Below are 22328 nucleotides of genomic sequence, written 5' to 3'. Positions count from 1 at the left end.
AGAGTGCTTTCAGTTTTGTAGACCGAACAGAGTGCACAAAGTTTTGTAGACCGAACAGAGTGCTCTAAGTTTTGTAGACCGAACAGAGTGCACTAAGTTTTGTAGACCGAACAGAGTGCTCTAAGTTTTGTAGACCGAACAGAGTGCACAAAGTTTTGTAGACCGAACAGAGTGCACAAAGTTTTGTAGACCGAACAGAGTGCACTAAGTTTTGTAGACCGAACAGAGTGCTCTAAATTTTGTAGACCAAACAGAGTGCACAAAGTTTTGTAGACCGAACAGAGTGCACTAAGTTTTGTAGACCAAACAGAGTGCACAAAGTTTTGTAGACCAAACAGAGTGCTCTAAGTTTTGTAGACCGAACAGAGGGCTCTAAGTTTTGTAGACCAAACAGAGTGCACAAAGTTTTGCAGACCGAACAGAGTGCACAAAGTTTTGTAGACCAAACAGAGTGCTCTAAGTTTTGTAGACCGAACAGAGTGCTCTAAGTTTTGTAGACCAATCAGAGTGCACAAAGTTTTGCAGACCGAACAGAGTGCTCTAAGTTTTGTAGACCAAACAGAGTGCACAAAGTTTTGTAGACCAAACAGAGTGCTCTAAGTTTTGTAGCCCGAACAAAGTGCACTAAGTTTTGTAGACCAAACAAGAGTGCACTAAGTTTTGTAGACTGAACAGAGTGCACTAAGTTTTGTAGACCGAACAGAGTGCACTACGTTTTGTAGACCGAACAGAGTGCTCTAAGTTTTGTAGACTGAACAGAGTGCACTAAGTTTTGTAGACCGAACAGAGTGCACTAAGTTTTGTAGACCGAACAGAGTGCACTAAGTTTTGTAGACCAAACAGAGTGCACTAAGTTTTGTAGACCGAACAGAGTGCACTAAGTTTTGTAGACCAAACAGAGTGCACTAAGTTTTGTAGACCGAACAGAGTGCACTAAGTTTTGTAGACCGAACAGAGTGCACAAAGTTTTGTAGACCAAACAGAGTGCTCTAAGTTTTGTAGACCGAACAGAGTGCACAAAGTTTTGTAGACCGAACAGAGTGCACACAGTTTTGTAGCCCGAACAGAGTGCACTAAGTTTTGTAGACCGAACAGAGTACACAAAGTTTTGTAGCCCGAACAGAGTGCACTAAGTTTTGTAGACCGAACAGAGTGCACAAAGTTTTGTAGCCGAACAGAGTGCACTAAGTTTTGTAGACTGAACAGAGTGCACAAAGTTTTGTAGACTGAACAGAGTGCACAAAGTTTTGTAGACCAAACAGAGTGCTCTAAGTTTTGTAGACCGAACAGAGTGCACAAAGTTTTGTAGACCAAACAGAGTGCTCTAAGTTTTGTAGACCGAACAGAGTGCACAAAGTTTTGTAGACCAAACAGAGTGCACAAAGTTTTGTAGACCGAACAGAGTGCACTAAGTTTTGTAGACCAAACAGAGTGCACAAAGTTTTGTAGACCGAACAGAGTGCACTAAGTTTTGTAGACCGAACAGAGTGCACAAAGTTTTGTAGACCAAACAGAGTGCTCTAAGTTTTGTAGACCGAACAGAGTGCACAAAGTTTTGTAGACCAAACAGAGTGCTCTAAGTTTTGTAGACCAAACAGAGTGCACTAAGTTTTGTAGACCAAACAGAGTGCACTAAGTTTTGTAGACCGAACAGAGTGCACAAAGTTTTGTAGACCAAACAGAGTACACAAAGTTTTGTAGACCAAACAGTGCTCTAAGTTTTGTAGCCCGAACAGAGTGCACTAAGTTTTGTAGACCGAACAGAGTGCACTAAGTTTTGTAGACTGAACAGAGTGCACTAAGTTTTGTAGACCGAACAGAGTGCATGAAGTTTTGTAGACCGAACAGAGTGCACAAAGTTTTGTAGCCCGAACAGAGTGCACAAAGTTTTGTAGACCGAACAGAGTGCACAAAGTTTTGTAGCCCGAACAGAGTGCACTAAGTTTTGTAGACCGAACAGAGTGCACAAAGTTTTGTAGCCCGAACAGAGTGCACTAAGTTTTGTAGACCGAACAGAGTGCACAAAGTTTTGTAGCCCGAACAGAGTGCTTTAAGTTTTGTAGACCGAACAGAGTGCTCTAAGTTTTGTAGACCGAACAGAGTGCACAAAGTTTTGTAGCCCGAACAGAGTGCTTTAAGTTTTGTAGACCGAACAGAGTGCACAAAGTTTTGTAGACCGAACAGAGTGCTCTAAGTTTTGTAGACCGAACAGAGTGCACAAAGTTTTGTAGACCGAACAGAGTGCACAAAGTTTTGTAGACCGAACAGAGTGCTCTAAGTTTTGTAGACCGAACAGAGTGCACAAAGTTTTTTGCCTGAACAGAGTGCACAAAGTTTTGTAGACCAAACAGAGTGCTCTAAGTTTTGTAGACCGAACAGAGTGCACAAAGTTTTGTAAACCGAACAGAGTGCACAAAGTTTTGTAGACCGAACAGAGTGCTCTAAGTTTTGTAGACCGAACAGAGTGCACTAAGTTTTGTAGACCGAACAGAGTGCTCTAAGTTTTGTAGACCGAACAGAGTGCACAAAGTTTTGTAGACCGAACAGAGTGCACAAAGTTTTGTAGACCGAACAGAGTGCACTAAGTTTTGTAGACCGAACAGAGTGCTCTAAATTTTGTAGACCAAACAGAGTGCACAAAGTTTTGTAGACCGAACAGAGTGCACTAAGTTTTGTAGACCAAACAGAGTGCACAAAGTTTTGTAGACCAAACAGAGTGCTCTAAGTTTTGTAGACCAAACAGAGTGCACAAAGTTTTGTAGACCGAACAGAGTGCACTAAGTTTTGTAGACCAAACAGAGTGCACAAAGTTTTGTAGACCAAACAGAGTGCTCTAAGTTTTGTAGACCGAACAGAGTGCTCTAAGTTTTGTAGACCAAACAGAGTGCACAAAGTTTTGCAGACCGAACAGAGTGCTCTAAGTTTTGTAGACCAAACAGAGTGCACAAAGTTTTGTAGACCAAACAGAGTGCTCTAAGTTTTGTAGCCCGAACAAAGTGCACTAAGTTTTGTAGACCAAACAAGAGTGCACTAAGTTTTGTAGACTGAACAGAGTGCACTAAGTTTTGTAGACCGAACAGAGTGCACTACGTTTTGTAGACCGAACAGAGTGCTCTAAGTTTTGTAGACTGAACAGAGTGCACTAAGTTTTGTAGACCGAACAGAGTGCTCTAAGTTTTGTAGACCGAACAGAGTGCACTAAGTTTTGTAGACCAAACAGAGTGCACTAAGTTTTGTAGACCGAACAGAGTGCACTAAGTTTTGTAGACCAAACAGAGTGCACTAAGTTTTGTAGACCAAACAGAGTGCACTAAGTTTTGTAGACCGAACAGAGTGCACTAAGTTTTGTAGACCAAACAGAGTGCACTAAGTTTTGTAGACCGAACAGAGTGCTCTAAGTTTTGTAGACCAAACAGAGTGCACTAAGTTTTGTAGACCGAACAGAGTGCACTAAGTTTTGTAGACCGAACAGAGTGCACTAAGTTTTGTAGATGTGATCCTTTGACAAAGTTTTTTTTTAAATGACATTGTTTACAAGGAGTGCAAGGGTGAATTGAGTTGTTGCACAAGCACATGCTAGAACGCGCCAATGGGATGTTGTTAGCTCGTGCTTGGCTCTGCCAACCACCTTGCTTGTTCTGCCCCTCTATGCTTCATGTGCTCCCATTGAAAATGACACAGATGAACTATCTTGGGTTAGTTATACATGTCTTTGCTCTAACCACCAGGCTTCCTGCTGCCTATGGTTTTGTTTTTCAAAACAATGTGTTAGATGTATTTAGCTAAAAAGGGATTTGTACAGATTTCCTTTCTGATGGACTATGATGTGCTATTTTTGGTATGAAATCCAGTGTGAACATGGGCCTACTGTGTACATATACAAAGAGTGGGGTCTCATTTTGCCTCTTTATTGTGCAGAAGTTGCTTGTTTGATATTTTTTAATATATTTATTTAAAAATATGTTAAGTAGCAGCTTTCTCTCCATATTTGTGTTTTTTCAACAGTACTACTCTGAGGCCAAGTGTAGCTTTGTGTCCAAGACTTTCTAGTTTGAACATTTTTTCAGGGACACTATTCAAGCAATACCTCTAACTTCGGTCCTCTGTTCTTGGTAATAATATAATGCTCTGCGCCACCCCTCTCTCTGTTTCCTCCCCCAGTTTAAGAGGATGTTGAACCGGGAGCTATCTCACCTGTCAGAGATGAGTCGTTCAGGGAACCAGGTGTCTGAATACATCTCCACTACCTTCCTGGGTGAGTCACACACCTCCCCTTTCACCTGCACTCCTGACTGGGTCTCTGTTTGTCTTCTATCCCTTATACACCTCAGTCCTCTATCCTCTAGGAAACTGACCAGAGCCCTATGTATGTGGCTCTGGTCACAAGTAGTGCACTATACGGCTGCTATTTAGAAAGAGGGTTATATTTGAGTTAATACTGACCAGTATAATGCATTTATTGTTATTTAACCTTTATCCACACTGTTAACCCCAATGTGCTGTCATTACTCAAAACGTTTTGAGGAAACGCGTTGAACTTAATATATCTGAGTACAGTTACTTAAAGTGATTTTGTAGTTATTAATCAAACTGATAGTTACTGTGAGCTTGTAGGGGGGTCCTGATTTGAGTTGTATCAGAGTAACGCCCACTTTAAGCCACGCCCCCAATATAATTTCCCAGTGTACCTTGCCTTTTTGAGTGAATTGTGGAATCATCACCCATGGCTGTATTTGTTAGCGACATGGTTATGGAATTCGTTCATTTTCAGTCCTATGGCCTTTCCCAAGTGAATTCCTAGGTGAATGTTATCATTATAATTAAACATTACATATCTCATAAGGACTTATTTTGAGGCCTAGATTTACTCTAATACAGTGGCCTGAAACTCATTGTTGACAGGCCACATCAGGCCTGCAAATAAGGTTGCAAAATCTCATATTTTCAAAACAAAATCGAGGTTGAAGAATTTCCAGGTATCTTCTAAACCGGATTTCTGGAAAACATACCAGACTTTTGCAACCCTACCTGCAAGACACTTTATGATGGCTTGCAAAGTGACATGTAATTCCTATTGGAATTCAGCCAGAGTTAGGCGATCCAACAGTAGAACTGTGTATTCACTCACAACCTGCATTCATAATGACTGCCAGGTTTAAGAACAGTGTGAGGAGACTACCTAAGCCATTTCAATTGGAACAACATTACATTTCTGTAACGGGTGCAAAAAATCTAATTAGATGATTGGATTAGTTTAGAAAAATGTATGTTATTTAACTGTGTGTAGCATAAGATGAATCAATCAATCACTCAATGTACATGCAAAAACACAGATATTAAAAACAATTCCCAAAAATCAACCTGCAGTAGAGCATGCTGTTTGTCATATCTTTATTAAATTGAGTTAATGTGATTTCGTAAGTTCAATTTACTAGAAGTATTTGAGTTAAAAAGTCCTTGTGGTTTACAGTGTAGGCAGTCATTTAGACTCAGGTCTCTTTACAAGTGAGCCCTGTAATGATGCATACTATAGAGATATAGCACACTATAGCCTTTATAATAAGAAGTTATAAATGCATCAAATCAAATCAAATGTATTTATATAGCCCTTCTTACATCAGCTGATATCTCAAAGTGCTTATAACAAGCATTCAAAAGTATTGTAATTAACCTCTGACCTCCATGTCTCCTCCAGATAAGCAGAATGAGGTAGAGATCCCGTCTCCGACCCTGCGGGAGCGGGACCGGGACAAGCCCATGTGTCATATCAGTGGAGTGAAGAAGCTGACACACAGCTCCAGCCTGTCCATCAACACCACCATGCCACGCTTCGGAGTCAAGACGGAACAGGAGGATGCACTGGCCAGGGTACGGTATACCTGTACTGGATCTGGGATCTGTGGACCCTTACACATACTCACACATGAACACTCAGTCACCTCGAAGATGATTTAAAATGGCATATCCTGCTGAGACCCAGCGAAAAAAAGCTTTATGAATTATTACTTTTTTGTGAGTGAAATAAACATTTGACAACATTTATTTATTATTTTATTTTATTGTATGCGCACTGTAGTGGATATTATGATGCTGTGTATATTATATTTGTAAAATTTTACATTACAGTAAATGTGTACAGTAGGTGAAAAATACAGGATATTTATACACAAGCTCTTATTTAGCTCTTATTTAATGTGAGAAAAAATATATTACACTGCTCTGAAAACTCACCAAACTATTCCACAAATACTTTAATATATATAGTGTATGTGGACACTCCTTCAAATTAGTGGATTTGGCTATTTCAGCCACACCCTTTGCTGACAGGTATGTAAAAATCGAGCACATAGCCATGCAATCTCCATAGACAAACATTGGCAGTAGACTTGCCTTACTGAAGAGCTCAGTGACTTTCAACGTGGCACCGTCTTTGGATGCCTTTTCAACCATTTCTGCCCTGCTAGAGCTGCCCCGGTCAACTGAAAGTGCTGATATTGTGAAATGGAAACGTCTAGGAGCAACAATGGCTCAGCCACAAAGTGGTAGGCCACACAAGCTCACAGAACGGGACTGCTGAGTACTGAAGCACGTAGCGTGTAAAAATGGTCTGTCCTCTGTTGCAACACACTACCGAGTTCCAAACTTCCTCTGGAAGCAACATCAGCATAATAACTATTAGTCTGGAGCTTAATAAAATGGGTTTTCATGGCCGAGCGGCTGCACACAAGCCTAAGATCACCATGCACAATGCCAAGCGTCGGCTGGAATGGTGGGAATGGTGTAAAGCTCGCCACCATTGGCGAGCTTTACGCTTCACTATCTGGCAGTCCAACGGACTAATCTAGGTTTGACGGATGTCAGGGGAACACTAACTGCCCTAATGCATAGTGCCAACTGTAAAGTTTGGTGGAGGAGGAATGATGATCTGTAGCTGTTTTTCTTGGTTCGGGCGAGGCCCCTTAGTTCCAGTGAAAGGAAATCTTAACACTACAGCATACAATGACATTCAAGACGATTCTGTGCTTCCAACTTTGCGGCAACAGTTGGGGGAAGGCCCTTTCCTGTTTCAGCATGACAATGCCTCCGTGCACAAAGCGAGGTCCATACCGAAATGGTTTGTTGAGATCGGTGTGGAAGAACTTGACTGGCCTGCACAGAGCCATAACATCAACCCCAGTGAACACTTTTGGGATGAATTGGAATGCCGACTGCGATCCAGGTCTAATCGCCCAACATCAGTGCCCGACCTTAATAATGCTCTTGTGGCTGAATGGAAGCAAGTCCCCACAGCAATGTTCCAACAGCTAGTGGAAAACCTTCCTAGAATAGTGGAGGCTGTTATAGCAGCAAAGAGGGGACCAACTCCATATCAATGCACATGATTTCGGAATGAGATGTTCGACAAGAGCAGGTGTCCACATACTTTTGAGAAAGTACAGTCACACGCCCCACATGATATCATTGAATACCCCAGAATGTCCTCTCAAAGGTACAACAGGACTTAACACAGTGGCATGTATGGCCTCAGAGATACGGCCCAAAAAATCTATCTCCATTAGAGTGGACAAAAATGAATTGATTTCATTTATTGATGGGTCTCTGAAGGGATTAAATGGAGTCATATGTCAAGTCAAATTCTGGGTATGTGTACATTTACTTGGCAAAGAAAGGTGATTCTGTTTCTGATTCTGATGTCTGTTGACCAGGAGCTGGATGACTTGAATAAGTGGGGCCTTAATATCTTTCGTCTGGCTGAGTTCTCCAATAATAGGCCTCTCAGCTGCATCATGTTCGCCATCTTCCAGGTGGGTGAGAAGCAGTGGTTTTAATCCATTAGATTTTTGGTAAGAGTGGTCATATAGACTTAATGTAGACTTTGCTGTTCATATACGTGGATAGGATCCTGAGTGTTTGCGTGACACTGTGTTTTCCTTCCCTGTAGGAGAGGGATCTGTTGAAGACGTTTCAAATCCCTGTCGACACCTTCGTGACCTACGTTATGACCCTGGAGGACCACTACCATGCCAACGTGGCCTACCACAACAGCCTCCACGCCGCTGACGTCACACAGTCCACCCACGTCCTGCTGTCCACACCGGCTCTGGACGTAAGAACCAAATATCACCACACACTGAGCCTATGTCTAACAACAGCTAACTTGAAGCACACAGCTGCACTCTAACTGCCATCGCACATTCATGTCCTGTAGGCTGTTCTAAAACGTGATTGGTTACACTATGTTCTATCTCTCTCTCTCTGTCAGGCTGTGTTCACTGATCTGGAGATCCTGGCTGCGTTATTTGCTGCTGCCATCCATGATGTGGATCATCCTGGCGTGTCCAACCAGTTCCTCATCAACACCAGTGAGTCCTTACAATGGAGAAAGGAGGAGACAGGACGCTGTACAGTACACTGCATTTTAACTGAATAAAGCTCCCTGAACCACATATCAGTTTAGCTCAGCTTACTAGTCAGTGTAGCACAGCTGATAATGTAAAAAGAAAATGTCAGAGTTAGCACTGTAATGTGAAAAGGTTACTAGTGGGGGGTGTCTACAGGTGCTCTGACCTAGTATGTGTTCTGTACTGACCCGGTGTGTTCTGTCTGTCCTCTTCCCCCAGACTCGGAGCTGGCTCTGATGTACAACGATGAGTCTGTCCTGGAGAACCACCACCTGGCCGTGGGCTTCAAGCTGCTCCACGAGGACAACTGTGACATCTTCCAGAACCTCAGCAAGAGGCAGAGACAGAGCCTGCGCAAGCTCGTTATCGATATGGTGAGGCTCCTGCCACTCACACTCACCCACTAATGGGCTGATCTGCTTATAAGAGTTATTTAAATGTTATTTCCTGATATTGTTTCATGTTTTTGTTTGACCTCGTCCTTTAATTGACCTCTCAAGGTGTTGGCGACAGATATGTCCAAGCACATGAGTTTGCTGGCTGATCTGAAGACCATGGTGGAGACGAAGAAGGTGACCAGTTCAGGAGTGCTCCTGCTCGACCACTACACTGATCGCATCCAGGTGAGCTTTCCCTTCTGACCTCTAAACATATCCCCTGCAGAAAAAAATGGTACTCCAAACTCAAATTGAAGCTGGAGAAAATTCACAACGCCTACCGTGCACTGGTGATACCTGACCTTATGTGTGTGTGCAGGTGCTGAGGAACATGGTGCACTGTGCGGACCTAAGTAACCCCACCAAGCCCCTGGTCGTGTACAGAGAGTGGACTGAGCGCATCATGGAGGAGTTCTTTAGACAGGGGGACAAGGAGAGGGAGAGAGGCATGGAGATCAGCCCCATGTGTGACAAACACACTGCTTCTGTGGAGAAGAGTCAGGTTAGGAAACATACACACAACACACATGTTGGGATCACTTTCAAAGTAATTATAAAAGCTTAATGCTTATATATGCTTTCTTAATAATTATTGATGTTTATAAATGTCATCTCATGTTGCTGACACAAATTCCTTAGCCATGTATAATGTGCTTGTTATTAGTGTTATGTTCGTTAGTGTGTTTGATTCTCCTGGTGTTGTGTGCTGTAGGTGGGCTTCATCGACTACATCGTGCACCCTCTGTGGGAGACGTGGGGGGACCTGGTGCACCCTGATGCCCAGGACATCCTTGACACTCTTGAGGACAACAGGGATTGGTACCAGAGCACCATCCCCCAGAGCCCCATCTCCCCACCCCCAATCCCCCTCGGCCCAGACAAGAGGCTCAACGCCTGCATCGACAAGTTCCAGTTCAAGCTCACCTTGGATGACGACACGGAGGGAGGACAGGAGGAGGAAGAAGAGGAGGAGGAGGAGGGGAAAACCACCCCCAATCACATGGTGCTGGACTGCAGTCAGGGAGAGGAGGAAGACAAGAAAGAAGAGGGGGAAGGAGAGGACGTGGTAAAGGATGAAAGGGAAGGAGACATCATGGAGGAGGAAGGGGAATTAGGGATGGAGGAGGAGGAGAAGAGGGGAGTTCTTCAGCGAGCTCAGTCAGGGGTGGAGATACAATCTGACACAAGCCCCGTGGAGGACGAGGAGGAGGAAGACTCCTCCTCACCAGCTGATGACACATGAGTTCAGCTCCTCTCTCCCTGGCCACACCCCACATTCACACGCCCCTGTTTACCATCCTTTATTTCCGATGGCCAAAACCCAATATCAAGTAAGACTACATAGACAATAGACCTTTAAATCTATTTTTCAAAAAGGGAACACAAATAATATTGCTTAAAGAAAAGCTATTTACACAGCAACTGTAGATTTGGAGCTGGAGGTGTTTCTTCCAGTGGATGCTTGAGGAACTGCTATGAGAACAAAGAGGAACATAGAGAAGCATTAATAATGGGCCATTGAAGACAGTGTAGCACTGGAACTGAAACACACACACATAAACATGCACAAACTCACCTCCACACACAAACACACCTCACTCACACACTTTGATTCATGGAAGAAAAAAACACACGAGAATGTGTGTGTTTGTGTGTTTGCGCGTGCCTATGTGTGTGTGTGTGTGTTTAGAGGAATCTGATGGGTAACAAATCTCTTTGGAAAAAGCCATCTCTATATGGAGTATTAACTAGCGTCAGTCAGTATTACTAGTTCATGTTTGTTAGAATTCAACAAGAACTCTCTGTGAGTGACTTATTTTCCATTTCTGTCGGAAAGAAGACTACAGATATCTATCTATAGAGGAGGAGTGGAGTGAGAAAAGAAGAGAGGATTAAGTTTAATAAAGAAAGGAAGATGCTGTGATGAGGGGACCTGAGGGTCCCGCCTCCATTTTCCCATTTTCCCTTTATGAAGAAGTGCTACCGGTACAAGATGGCTGTGTGCCTTTCTGGAAACACCAGCTCCTGAAACATGGAGCTGTCGTGAAGCAGTGCATCGTGGGACAGGAGTGTCGGCTTTTGTCTTCATTTTAGATTGTCTCTTGTTCAAATATCTATTGTAACTGTTAATGATTTAGTGTGTGTGTGTGTGTGTGTGTGTGTGTGTGTGTGTGTGTGTGTGTGTGTGTGTGTGCGTGCGTGCGTGCGTGCGTGCGTGCGTGCGTGCGTGCGTGCGTGCGTGTGTCACATGCTCAGTATGTTTCTGTGGTGACAGGTTTTCAGCTGTAAGTCTTCCTTTGTTGCTTTTCAAGTTGATGAGACGTTTCAGAACTCGTAGATAAGGAGAAGTCACTATCACCACACCACCACACCTGCTGCTTGTGGACTCTCCAGTTTTTACATATGAAAATTATTTTACTTTTTTACTGTCTGAGGATAAGCCATGTGATACTTTACACTATATGTTCTGCCTGTTTTCTATTTTTTATTGTTTTTTGCTAAATATGTTTGAAGGATTAGGATAATATCAGCAGCAGCACAAATTCACATTCTGTCTCTTACCCACTCACACTGTATTTATTCACCAGTCTCTTCTCACTTACTGCATCAGTTGTCACCAAAGCAACAGATTGGAATCTGATGAGGAGAGATGCTTTGACGGGGCAGACTGAGAGGATTTTGTCAGGGTGATTTCAGGATTGGAGGGAATCGAAAGAACGAGCTTGGCCAGAAAGGAGGCTGTTCAGACAGTCACACACAGCCATTCTTGTTATGTTTTAAGCTTTTCTGCCTTAATGTCAAATGCAGGATACATACCTGCAACTATGTAGATTTATAAGATAAATTCTAAATATCCTAGTATATTTATACCATGTCTGTATGCCTCTATATGTGAGTGTCTGTGTGTCTATACACAATGTACCCAGCATCTACATATGGTCAGGGACAATATATATATATATATATATATATATATATATATATATATATATATATATATATATATATAGAGAGAGAGAGAGAGAGAGAGAGAGAGAGAGAGAGAGAGAGAGAGAGAGAGAGAGTCACCATCCTGGCTGTATGAGGACATGGTCACGGGATTGATTAGCACACAGCTTGAATAGGTCTCAATTTGACTTGTTCACAGGGTAAAAAACAACAACAGCTGGTTTCTGCTGGTCGGTAACGTAGCTCGTCTAAAGAACAGCCTGTGCCTGATGGAACAGAGGCCTGAGATCCATCCAGTCCAGCTCTGTGATTGGCTGGAGCAGCATTGCGGTGTCACTGCACAGGCCTTTAATTGTTGGAATGGGAATCCAACATTACTGTCTCAGTACCTGGAATAGGAGATTCCCATGAAGCTTCCCTCTGTCTTTGAAGATATACGGCTTTGTTTATCTGGCTTTTTGTTTTTTCATGAGCTATAAAAACAAATCAATATTTAATTGCCATTTTAACACAATACTGTAGCGATCATTTCTTATTAAGAAATTATTCATTTGATGAATTGCTGCCATTCTTTTTAAATATTGAACAGAAAACCATGGAAAATACCACAAGTTTGTGTACAGTTTTTATTTTTGTATCATTCTGGTGGATGGATGGTCAAGAAACAAAACTATAATGACATATTGATAATTTAACTATTAGCATTATCACAGCTTGTTTTGTATATTTTGTAATGTTGGATTGTAAAATTAGAAATTGATTCAGGTCATTATCATTGATAATTAACCATGTTTTATTTACAAGAAAATAACTAAATCAGTAAAACACTACTGGCCACACCATCACGCTTTCCTTCTCTTTTTCTGTCCTCATCTTTCCTCTGTCTTTCTCTTTTGTGCTATCATTTTTCTCACACACAGAAGTGTGTAAATTTCATTATTAGATTAATTAGATGAATCAGGATTAGATTAATCATCAGAAAAATGAAAATATTTTCTACCAGAACTTTATTTCAAGGGAGGTTGTAGGGTAGACAGTGTGGTTAAAGTAATATGTGGGTACAGAATGTGTTTGTTGGAAGATTTGGTAGTTATGTCTCTCACTAGTTCCGTTGGACCTGGTTTAAACCTTAGTTTTTTTCGATTGTGCTATTCCATGTTTAACCATTCCATATTGCTCAAGTCATAATCAATGAAAACTATTCATTATCAATATGCCATGTAGGAGTGATTGTGACTAATTGACAGATGTGTATGGGTGAAGCGAGAGGTAAAAAACAAGAAGGTTCTGAGAGAGACATTGCGTAGTCATTTTGAAATTAGCTCCACCTCCACTTCTTGGTCAATTTTGTCATATTAGACTCCCTCCAAGAACAATTATTTGGGCTTTAATCCATGTGTTACTTGTTGACAAGTTAGGAAAATTATATAAATGGAAAAAACACCATGAAATGATTGTAATATTTGTAAATTATATTGCTGTAATGTGTAAAATGTGTCCAAGTTATTTTTTATTATATTATTTTTATGAAAGGTTTTCTTCTGAGAGAACTGAGGTGTTATTTTGTGAATAAAATGCATTTAATAAGAAAACAGCTATATAATACAATTATATATCAGTATATTTTTATTTTATTTCACTGTTCGGTACTGTAAAGTGTGTTAAAATTACAAATAAAGGAAGATTTTTCATAATATAAGCAAAGAGAAATAGCCTACTGGCTTGTATTTGTTGTCTGTGTAGGCTACTGTGTGTGCTTAATAATTGTATCAGAGATTATAAAAAAGGAGTAGACTAAAAGGTCAAGGTCTTCAATAGTCTGGTTTATTGTGGTTTATAAAGTGAATGTGAATACTGTGCTTCCACACCATATTTTTATTTTGAGAGAATCAATGTATGAGTAGGCCAACATGTTTATCAAAGAAGATCTAAGCGATTAGTAAGAATGGGCTACAGAGACTTCCATTGCACACCATGAGGATTCTCAATACATATGATAAGCCCCATTGCAGGAATTGATGGACTCATTTCAGCCTGACAGTTTCAGGTTATGCTATTTAATTATTTGGCTTGCCTTGATCATAGCTACCTCTCTTATAATTATCAAGTGTTTTCAGTGGTGGAAAAAGTACCGTATTATCTTACTTGAGTAAAACTAAAGATTCCTTAATAGAAAATGACTCAAGTAAAAGTGAAAGTCATCCAGTAAAATAGTACTATAGTAGTATTTGGTTATTTTATTATTATTATTTTTTTTTTTATTTACCCATTTTTCTCCCCAATTTCGTGGTATCCAATTGTTTAGTAGCTACTATCTTGTCTCATCGCTACAACTCCCGTACGGGCTCCGGAGAGACGAAGGTTGAAAGTCATGCCTCCTCCGATACACAACCCAACCAAGCCGTGTTATATTCTCCTACATTAATTTCACATTTCCACAACCTTCAAAGTTTCCTTTCAAATGGTACCAAGAACATGCATATCCTTGCTTCAGGTCCTGAGCTACAGCCAGTTAGATTTGGGTATGTCATTTTAGGCAACAAAAAAAAGAAAAGTGTAATTTATACCACTAAGTAAAATACTAAGTATTTTGACAGACACGTCTGCAACCTCAAATCCACATAACATTGCCAAAAGAGATTTTCCACCCTCTCTGACATGGCTGCTTCCAACGCATTACCCATCATGCACCGCGCTCCAATCACAGGTCGGATACAAAAGCTAGTCCAATCAGAAGAAAATACTACAGAGACGTTTCCTGAAGCATTGCGGAAGAGAGGTAATGAATGATTGGTCATATTTTTACTTCGAAAATAACAGTTTGTGAAAGTGTTTTTAGCATTTTATTGTGAACATGATACTTTATTGCATATACAACATTCATAAATATTGTTCAAAAGGAAGTTTTCCCGCCTTAAATCAAGACCGCTGATAGCTAGCTGCTGCTACTGTAGACCTTCTTCAGCTAACTTAACAGTTACTTGCTAAGTTAACGTTACCTATCGTTACATGTATTGCATTATGACTAAATGATTCTGAAAATGTCGTTCTAACGCATTGTATCAGAGGTTTCATATGGGGCCGACTGTCTCAATGTTGTGAATGGTGGCGCGTCTGAGGACTAGCTGTATTGGGTTCAAGTACTTTGTCTATTACCTTGAGTTATGTTTGCAGGAGCGCCGCGAATTCCTGAAAGTGTAGTTGGTCCCAGTTGATACTGCATCATGTCTTGTGCGCTTCTACTGTTGTTGACGAGCTTGGCTTTGGCCATGGGCACTGGCACAGCGGTGGAGATCCATCGTCCACGCGGAGTACCACAATCAAGTGAGTTGGCATCTGAGTCTAACTCGAGTTCAGACAAATAACGTTATGGTTCTTATCACAGCCAGTGACGTAGGCCTAGTCTATGCTATTCTAGCTGTCAGAATCCCATTGTGAGCATGGATTTTAACCTGGTAGGTGTGCATTGTCTCTCAGATGAGCTCTTATGTACCCAACCCTTACCTGTCCCCATGATCCTGACAGAGAGACAGTTCTATGAGGAGAACAAGCCCTTTACCTGTTTGGATGGCTCCAGCACCATCCCCTTTGACCGGGTCAACGATGACTACTGTGACTGCAGGGATGGCTCGGATGAACCAGGTACAGTATCGCTCACTTCTCATCAGTAAAGCCAGACTGAACCCACTATCAAGACACTACACACTACTGTGCACAGTTATCACTAAGGTCTTGACTGTAAAGAATATCTTTGCATTTCTTTCACAGGTACTGCTGCCTGCCCCAATGGCAGATTTCACTGTACCAACGCTGGCTTCAGACCCACCTTCATCCCTTCCTCCCGGATCAACGACGGCATCTGTGGTAAGGACATTGTCACAGTATTTTTTTCCGTGGATCAGTTGTCCCTTTCTCTCAGGGTTTTTTGTGGTTGTGTGTGTAATTGCTGTGTGCTGATGAAGTGTGTTCTCTCCTCAGACTGTTGTGACACGACAGACGAGTACAACAGTGGTGCCACTTGTCAAAACACCTGCAGGTGAGCAGTCGTAAAACGTACAGCATTCTGCAAACATTTAATATTCACTACAACACTAACATTGGCCTTTGTGTTGGCGAACGATTCCTCCAGTATGTGTGTGTGTGAAGACTGTGTTGGCTGTGTGACCCCCTAGGGAGATGGGGCGCAAGGAGAGGGAGAGTCTGCAGATAATGGCTGAGATCACCAAGGAAGGATTTCTGCTCAAACAACAACTGATACATGAAGCTAAAAGGGGACAGGAGGACAAACAGGTGAGACTACTCAGCCATAGGGTAGTAGATTTATTTGGGGTTGGTTAGGCAGAGGAAATGGCTAGGGTCTATACAGAGACTATTTCATATATAGAGCAATTGGTATAAATCCTTGCTGTTGAACGTGTTCATGAAATGACAAGACTTATGTATGTTTGTTTCAAACAGTATTTTTGTAAATACTTCCATCTGTGTGTTTGTGCAGGGCAAGTTGACTGAGCTGAAGGGTAGTAAGAAGGGTCTGGAGGGGAAGGTGGAGGCTCTGAGGACTGTGAAAGAAACAGCGGAGGATCCAGAGAAAGAGGCTAAAGAGCGCCACCTGAAGTCTTGGGAGGGTAAGTACTCTGCTATTACACTGGAAGCCATTATCTCTCTGCTTTTAACCTATGCCTATAACCTATCATAAATTCTCTCAATGTATTTGTTTGTGCTGTTTGGTAAAACCAAGATATTTAACCATATTCTTATAGTTAAAAAACAGATTGTTAAATGTTGTGAAATGCCCAGTGCTAATCGTCTCTCCAGTCAGATATGTTTTTCAACATCTTTGATTTGGAAGTCAATTACAAAAGTCGTGTTGAAGATTTATTTTTCTAAGTTGTATGTGATTTGATTTTGTCTGTTTCAGAACAAAAAGAACTCATCCGTATGGGGAAGGACAAAACTAGAATGGCTGAGGCTTTTCTGGAGCTGGATGATGACGCAGATGGCTAGTGAGTGTGTAGTGTGTGTAACTGTCAGCGTTGGATATATTCAGAGATATTTCGGTGTGATTCAGTGAGTGACTAATACGGGTGATTTTGTTATTCCCAGTGTTTCTGTGGCTGAGCTGCAGTCCCACCTAGAGCTGGATCCAGATTCAGATGGCTCTCTGACACAAACAGAGACTCAGGTAAGATGTCTCCTCTTCCTCCCCCTCAAGTCAAGAGAAGATGTTCTATCACACTAGTAAATTACAGGGATGTAAACTAGTGTCGTTTTGGCTAAATTTGCTGTTTTGAATCCAAAATAGGTGACCCATGTGATTCGTGTAGATCCAATGAGAAAAGTTTGGGCGGCTGGGGCTTTGGATAACTACTGGCTGTATGCGAACGGTGTGATGTGCGTTTGGAGAAATACTGTCTGTATCCAAGGTTCAGCCACTCGTTCACATAACAGAATGCAGCATGCCACTGAAGAGAGGAAAGACTACTTGCTAGTTACAGCATCAAAGCTCTCGCTGGAAAGAGAATGGAAAGGGAGTTGGCCAGTTAACTTACAGCAGCGCGTCCCCTGAACGATATCATAGAGGTAGGAGAGAAGCCTGACCACGGAGATGGGGGTGACGAAGTGTACTTCATGAGCTGTAACTGAACAACTGGAATTTGGAAAGTTTGAGGTGAGGGAGAAAGTGTGGTGGAACAAGTATTGTTAGCATTGTTAAGGATCTTGCTAACGGAATTCTCAGTTAGCTACCCAGAGAAATGTTGAGCAACATTAGCCAACTTACTTGATCAAATAATTGAGGTTATTGGGTGAATTAGCTGGCTAATAAAGTCCAACAGCTAGCGTTACAACATCAGATGAGCTAACGTTAGTAACCTGACCAATTCACTATAGTATTAACTGTTAACGTTATACGACTCCTTGCCGTTCCTCAAGTTATAACGTGTTAGTTGCTTACTGGACCCTAGCAATCTGTGAAATGTAACAAACTAATATCGGTGAACTAAAGTTTTCCCTCTTCAGTTACTATGTGGTTAATTTTCAGAATAAGATATTTAGGTGAAAATGAGGCGTTGCTTGTTAATCAAGTGTAGCTGGCTTAAGCTGGATGCCACTAGAGGTGGAAGGAGCACCACACACTTTCTCACTTGTTCAATATGGTGGATAAAAGGACTATGGCAGGTGAACTCTGCCTGAAAGATCAATTATGCCAACAAAGGGTCTCATGCTGCGCTGGCACATTGTTTTTTTTTTTACTTGATGAACATTATATTTGCACACATTTAGCCTTGTGCACTTGATCAATGTCTACAATAGTGGCCACTAATAGAATGCCAGGTTGTTTCTTTCTATTTCTACTTTAAGATGTTTTTCCCCAAGTGCAATATTTAGATGTGTGTGTGTGTGGTCACAAGCATTATATTATGGCTGACTGCAATATTAATGTGTTTTTTTCCCTCAAGACTTGAGTGTCATTTGCAGTAAAGTCTAGGGAACAAATAACATTTGATTGCTTTCTTTACCTTTTTTTGCTGTAAGTTAGTTTCACATTAATTCCTTTTTATTTTACACACCGAGGTTGACATATTAATGAAGTCAAAATGATCTTGCTTACTCAAAGCATTTGCATTTACTTGTTTTGAGTTGCCCAGAAAATACATCAAGATCATTTGTCTTGTATCAAGATATTCTGACTTGTATCGAGCCTTTGTAGGTTAAAATGAGCATATGATCTGCCAGTGCAGTTAGTTTATCTTGTTAAGACGTCTTAAGATTTTTTTTTTTTAATTATTTCGAGATAGACTTCTTAGCGTTTTTCTGATTTCCTAATCCATTCCTACAGGGATTGCTGGGAGGAGCAGACAAAGTGGACACGTCAACATTTGAAACTGTGTGGAGCGGCATGAAAGACAAGTACCTGTCAGAGGTCAGCACTTATGTTATGAACACTTCTTATTAGTCATTTCATATCCTAGTTGAATGTTCAATGGTCTATCCTGGAGCCTCTGATTGTCTAGGTTGGGTTTTTGTCAAGCACGTTGTGAGAAATGGGCTATATAAGTGTGTGATTTGGTATATGTGTGGGTGTCTCAGGGCCTGTTGGACCCCCCTGCCCCAGTGGAGACTCTCCAGGAGGAGGAGTCCAGGGACTTTGTCTCTGACCATGACCACTACCCAGAGGAATACGCTGGAGAGGAGGAAGATGTGGAGGATGACGAGGAAGATGATGATCACGAGGAAGAGGAGGAGGAGGAAGAGAAGGTAGTTGGAAATCCTCACATTGGGGGGGAAGGGCCTGAGCTAGGCTAGTATTGGAGGGCTTGGGTGGTCAGTTGTCCCAGTAACATAACGTGTGTTTAATTATCAGGTCCCTCCCACTGTGCAGACCCCAGAGAAAAGAGAGGACGATGAGTTGTCCATGCCACCGTACGACACAGAGACCCAGAGCCTTATTGATGGTGCATACATTCATCTGTTTTACAATCCTACCTTAAACAGGGACACAATTTGTGTTTGTCTGAATATACAAAGTAGGGGGTTCAGAATTTTAAGCGTAAATATCTGAATTGTGATTTTTTCTGTGCTGTGGGTTTGTATGTCTCATTGGTCTGTCCTTTTGAGGTTGTGCTTTGTCTTTGTTCCTCAGCTGCCCAGAAAGCCAGGGATGATTTTGATGAAGCTGAGAGGGCTCTCCGGGAAGTGGATGATCAAATGAAGTGAGTTTGCAACCACAATGCTTAATCTCTGCTGGCTTTGGCAACCACTGTATGTTAGTCCTTGCAACACAAAAACCTCTCATGATGATGCTCGACAGGCATACAAGTGCAGCTTGTATTATTAGGTTTGAAAATGCAAATGAATATACCCTGTCTGCAAGTCGATCATTAATCTGTGGTCTTCAATTTATTTGGATCTGCAGGAACCTTGAGAAGGAGATTGGCTTTGACTTTGGGCCAAGTGCAGAATTTGCATACCTCTACAGCCAGTGCTATGAATTATCCACAAGCGAGTATGTATACTTCATCTGTCTTTGTAAATACCCATAGTGTGTCTATGCCTTTGTGAGAGAAATAATCTGTTTATATGAATGTGAAACTGTTTGAGTCTCCCAAAGATTAAATTTAAGACTCTGCCCCTCTTCTTTTTCATCAGGTACATCTACAGGCTGTGTCCATTCAATAGGGTCTCCCAGAAACCTAAGTTTGGGGGATCAGAGACCAACCTTGGGTAAGAGAATCTCCTCTTCACTTCATTTTACTGTAGCCTTTAACTGTTCAAATGACTGGTGCTTCTAAAATTGTTAGGAATGTTAGTGGTCATGCTCTCTGTCTCGGTCTCTCCCTGTTGTAGCTTGTGGGGACAATGGGCTGGTCCTGAAGAGAATTTATACTCTGTGATGAAGTATGACCATGGGCAGGGGTGCTGGCAGGGCCCCAACAGGTCCACCACAGTAAGTCTATCTTCTCCAGTCCACTTCCCTCCCAGCCCAAAGTTGTACCTTTTATGACAGTCTAATTTGCTGAGCATATGAAGTGGATTAAGTCAAATCACATTTCATGCGGTGCTGGGTGGGGGAACGTGCATGATAATTCACACAATCTGTGCACATTAAGTGTACAGGTCCCTACTGACTCACAACATGTCCTGTGAATGTAGTGAATGGTTAATATTTCTCTGTGGGTCAGGTGAAGCTGACGTGTGGGAAGGAGACTGTGGTGACATCCACATCAGAGCCCAGTCGCTGTGAGTACCTCATGGAGTTCACCTCCCCCGCCGTGTGCCAGGAGCCAGCCAGCCTGGACGAAGTACTGCACGGACACACAGAGCTGTAGTGCTCCCCACCAACAGGTAGCTAGCTACAAGCCAGGCCCATTGGACCTATAGAGCAGTGGAGCACTTTATAATTACATGTGGATATCAACTTTTTATAAATACTCAACATGTTAGGGCTAGCACGGTAATTGTTTAATCATGTACCATATAATTATGGACAACAACCCCTGGGGGGGAGAAGTTACATTTTATAATTGTTTTAATATATTAATTTTTTAACTTAATGTAGTCTTTCAATCATCACTACTCTGCATGTCTGATTTGAGCTTGGCTCTCACTAGCTAACTTAGAATCATTATATCAACTGTTGGCTCCAGCCCACATAGTTGTATTTGTGCAGGATCTTCAAAAGGATCTGACATATATGGCATTCAAGTCCACCTAGTAGGACGAGCCAATCTAGATAATGTTTACTTCCCTCATCGGGTCGAGTAGCTTAATTAAAACAGTGCAAATAAGTGTCGGCCGCCATTGTTAATAAGAATTTGTCTCTCTTTTTGACTTGCCTAGTTAAAAATGATAAATTAAGTGTTAATTAGCTAGCAACTTAGGCACAAGCAAGTGGGAAAATGAGAAGACATTGAAACAGATGTTAACAGGCCAGAGGGACAGGAAGACATGCATTGTGCAAGGAGACAGTCTTTTCTTGGTAGGACATCCTTGCACATGTATTTAATCATTTTTACATAAAAAGGGGCAAGTTGGTAATTTCACAACGGGGAAAGCAAACAATTTATGAGAAGTAAGGCACTGCTACATTTCCAATCGATCAGAACCATTTGTTTCTGAGGATTTCTTATCAATTCTGCTTGAAAATAACTAATTTCTCTCTCAGGTTTCTCTTTATGGACTACATGCTAGCCTCCCACCCTTCTCTGCAACAACCAGCTGCTGCACTCTGGCTTCACAAACTGGAAGATTCAAAATGGTTGCTCGTTCTTTACTCCTACTTGTCTGTTGCTTTAACTTGTTTGTCTAGGGTTAGTGTTTCAATTAGATTTAAAGAAAGTTGTCATGGAATTTTTTTTTTAATGAATTGGAGAGAATTTTCTCCTATGGTCTACTTTGCCGATCAACGAGTTGTACTGTATCTAAGCAGGATAGTCAGTATATTGTTTAGTGCTCCGTTGGCTCAATACTACAGTAGATTATGACGATGGTGGGCAGGTTGTCTTATGCGCATCAATGGTTTTGCATTGTTACCCTCTGGAAACGACAACACTCAATATCATCTTGTAAAAACAACATGGGTCACTCAGATATGTAACCTTTTATTTTTTCTGGCATGTAAAGTACAAATAATTAAACAATTCCATGAAAAAGTCTTCAAGCGTCTTCAGCTGAAATCCCAGTAATAAATATCCTAAACTGAAAGGTTTATTTTCTTTGTTACATTTTTGTCATTGTTCATTTGGTCATGTTTGGAAGTATGAGATTTTGATATCTTCCTACTGACATTGATACATTGATGCCAGTAGATCTGTTTTGATCATTTTCTCCTTTTGATTTGTTCTACCATTCCAGGAAAATGTTGTAAGAAGAACGTTACTCTGTGTCCCCTCTTCTAAATAAATAAGACACAAAATACAGTTGGTCGAGAAACAGAAGAACCACTGACTCCTTTCCTATAGGAGTAACCCCCCCCCCCAACGATGCTTTCCTCCTGGCTGCTGTTGGAACTACTGTACATCGAACTCAGATGTCATGTTAA

The 22328-nt window shown here is 41.5% G+C and overlaps 2 protein-coding genes across 3 annotated transcripts in view; both read left to right on the top strand.

Annotated features, from left to right (window-relative positions):
* Positions 1 to 11798, top strand: part of LOC118365370 (cAMP-specific 3',5'-cyclic phosphodiesterase 4C-like) — an 82896-nt gene extending 71098 nt beyond the window's left edge. For both annotated transcript variants that reach the window (XM_052518819.1, XM_052518820.1), the window contains 9 exons: positions 4162 to 4255; positions 5696 to 5868; positions 7707 to 7805; positions 7943 to 8107; positions 8264 to 8363; positions 8622 to 8776; positions 8903 to 9025; positions 9159 to 9341; positions 9552 to 11798. In XM_052518819.1, the coding sequence (XP_052374779.1) occupies positions 4162 to 4255; positions 5696 to 5868; positions 7707 to 7805; positions 7943 to 8107; positions 8264 to 8363; positions 8622 to 8776; positions 8903 to 9025; positions 9159 to 9341; positions 9552 to 10082 (1623 nt within the window). In that variant the 3' untranslated portion in view covers positions 10083 to 11798. The remainder of the gene's footprint in view (positions 1 to 4161; positions 4256 to 5695; positions 5869 to 7706; positions 7806 to 7942; positions 8108 to 8263; positions 8364 to 8621; positions 8777 to 8902; positions 9026 to 9158; positions 9342 to 9551) is intronic.
* A 2649-nt stretch (positions 11799 to 14447) lies between these two features.
* LOC118365373 (glucosidase 2 subunit beta-like) lies at positions 14448 to 21995 on the top strand. Its single transcript, XM_035747539.2, has 18 exons — positions 14448 to 14567; positions 14963 to 15112; positions 15314 to 15430; positions 15557 to 15652; positions 15767 to 15824; positions 15961 to 16078; positions 16284 to 16413; positions 16707 to 16791; positions 16892 to 16970; positions 18627 to 18710; positions 18878 to 19045; positions 19152 to 19242; positions 19431 to 19500; positions 19704 to 19793; positions 19937 to 20011; positions 20135 to 20234; positions 20470 to 20632; positions 21453 to 21995. The coding sequence occupies exons 2-17, from the start codon at positions 15013 to 15015 to the stop codon at positions 20614 to 20616; spliced, it is 1608 nt and encodes a 535-aa protein (XP_035603432.1). The 5' UTR covers positions 14448 to 14567; positions 14963 to 15012; the 3' UTR covers positions 20617 to 20632; positions 21453 to 21995.
* Positions 21996 to 22328: the final 333 nt, after the last annotated feature.

Source organism: Oncorhynchus keta, chromosome 5, assembly GCF_023373465.1.
Source record: "Oncorhynchus keta strain PuntledgeMale-10-30-2019 chromosome 5, Oket_V2, whole genome shotgun sequence".
Taxonomy (NCBI): domain Eukaryota; kingdom Metazoa; phylum Chordata; class Actinopteri; order Salmoniformes; family Salmonidae; genus Oncorhynchus; species Oncorhynchus keta.
This window is presented reverse-complemented; position numbering and strand designations above follow the sequence as displayed.

Bases quoted from the DNA above. Each gene is read 5' to 3' on its own strand.
- LOC118365373 (XM_035747539.2), top strand. From the start codon at position 15,013: ATGTCTTGTGCGCTTCTACTGTTGTTGACGAGCTTGGCTTTGGCCATG. The intron at 16,971-18,626 runs GTAAGATGTCTC...CCATTCCTACAG, and splicing joins TGACACAAACAGAGACTCAG to GGATTGCTGGGAGGAGCAGA. The intron at 20,235-20,469 runs GTAAGTCTATCT...TCTGTGGGTCAG, and splicing joins GCCCCAACAGGTCCACCACA to GTGAAGCTGACGTGTGGGAA.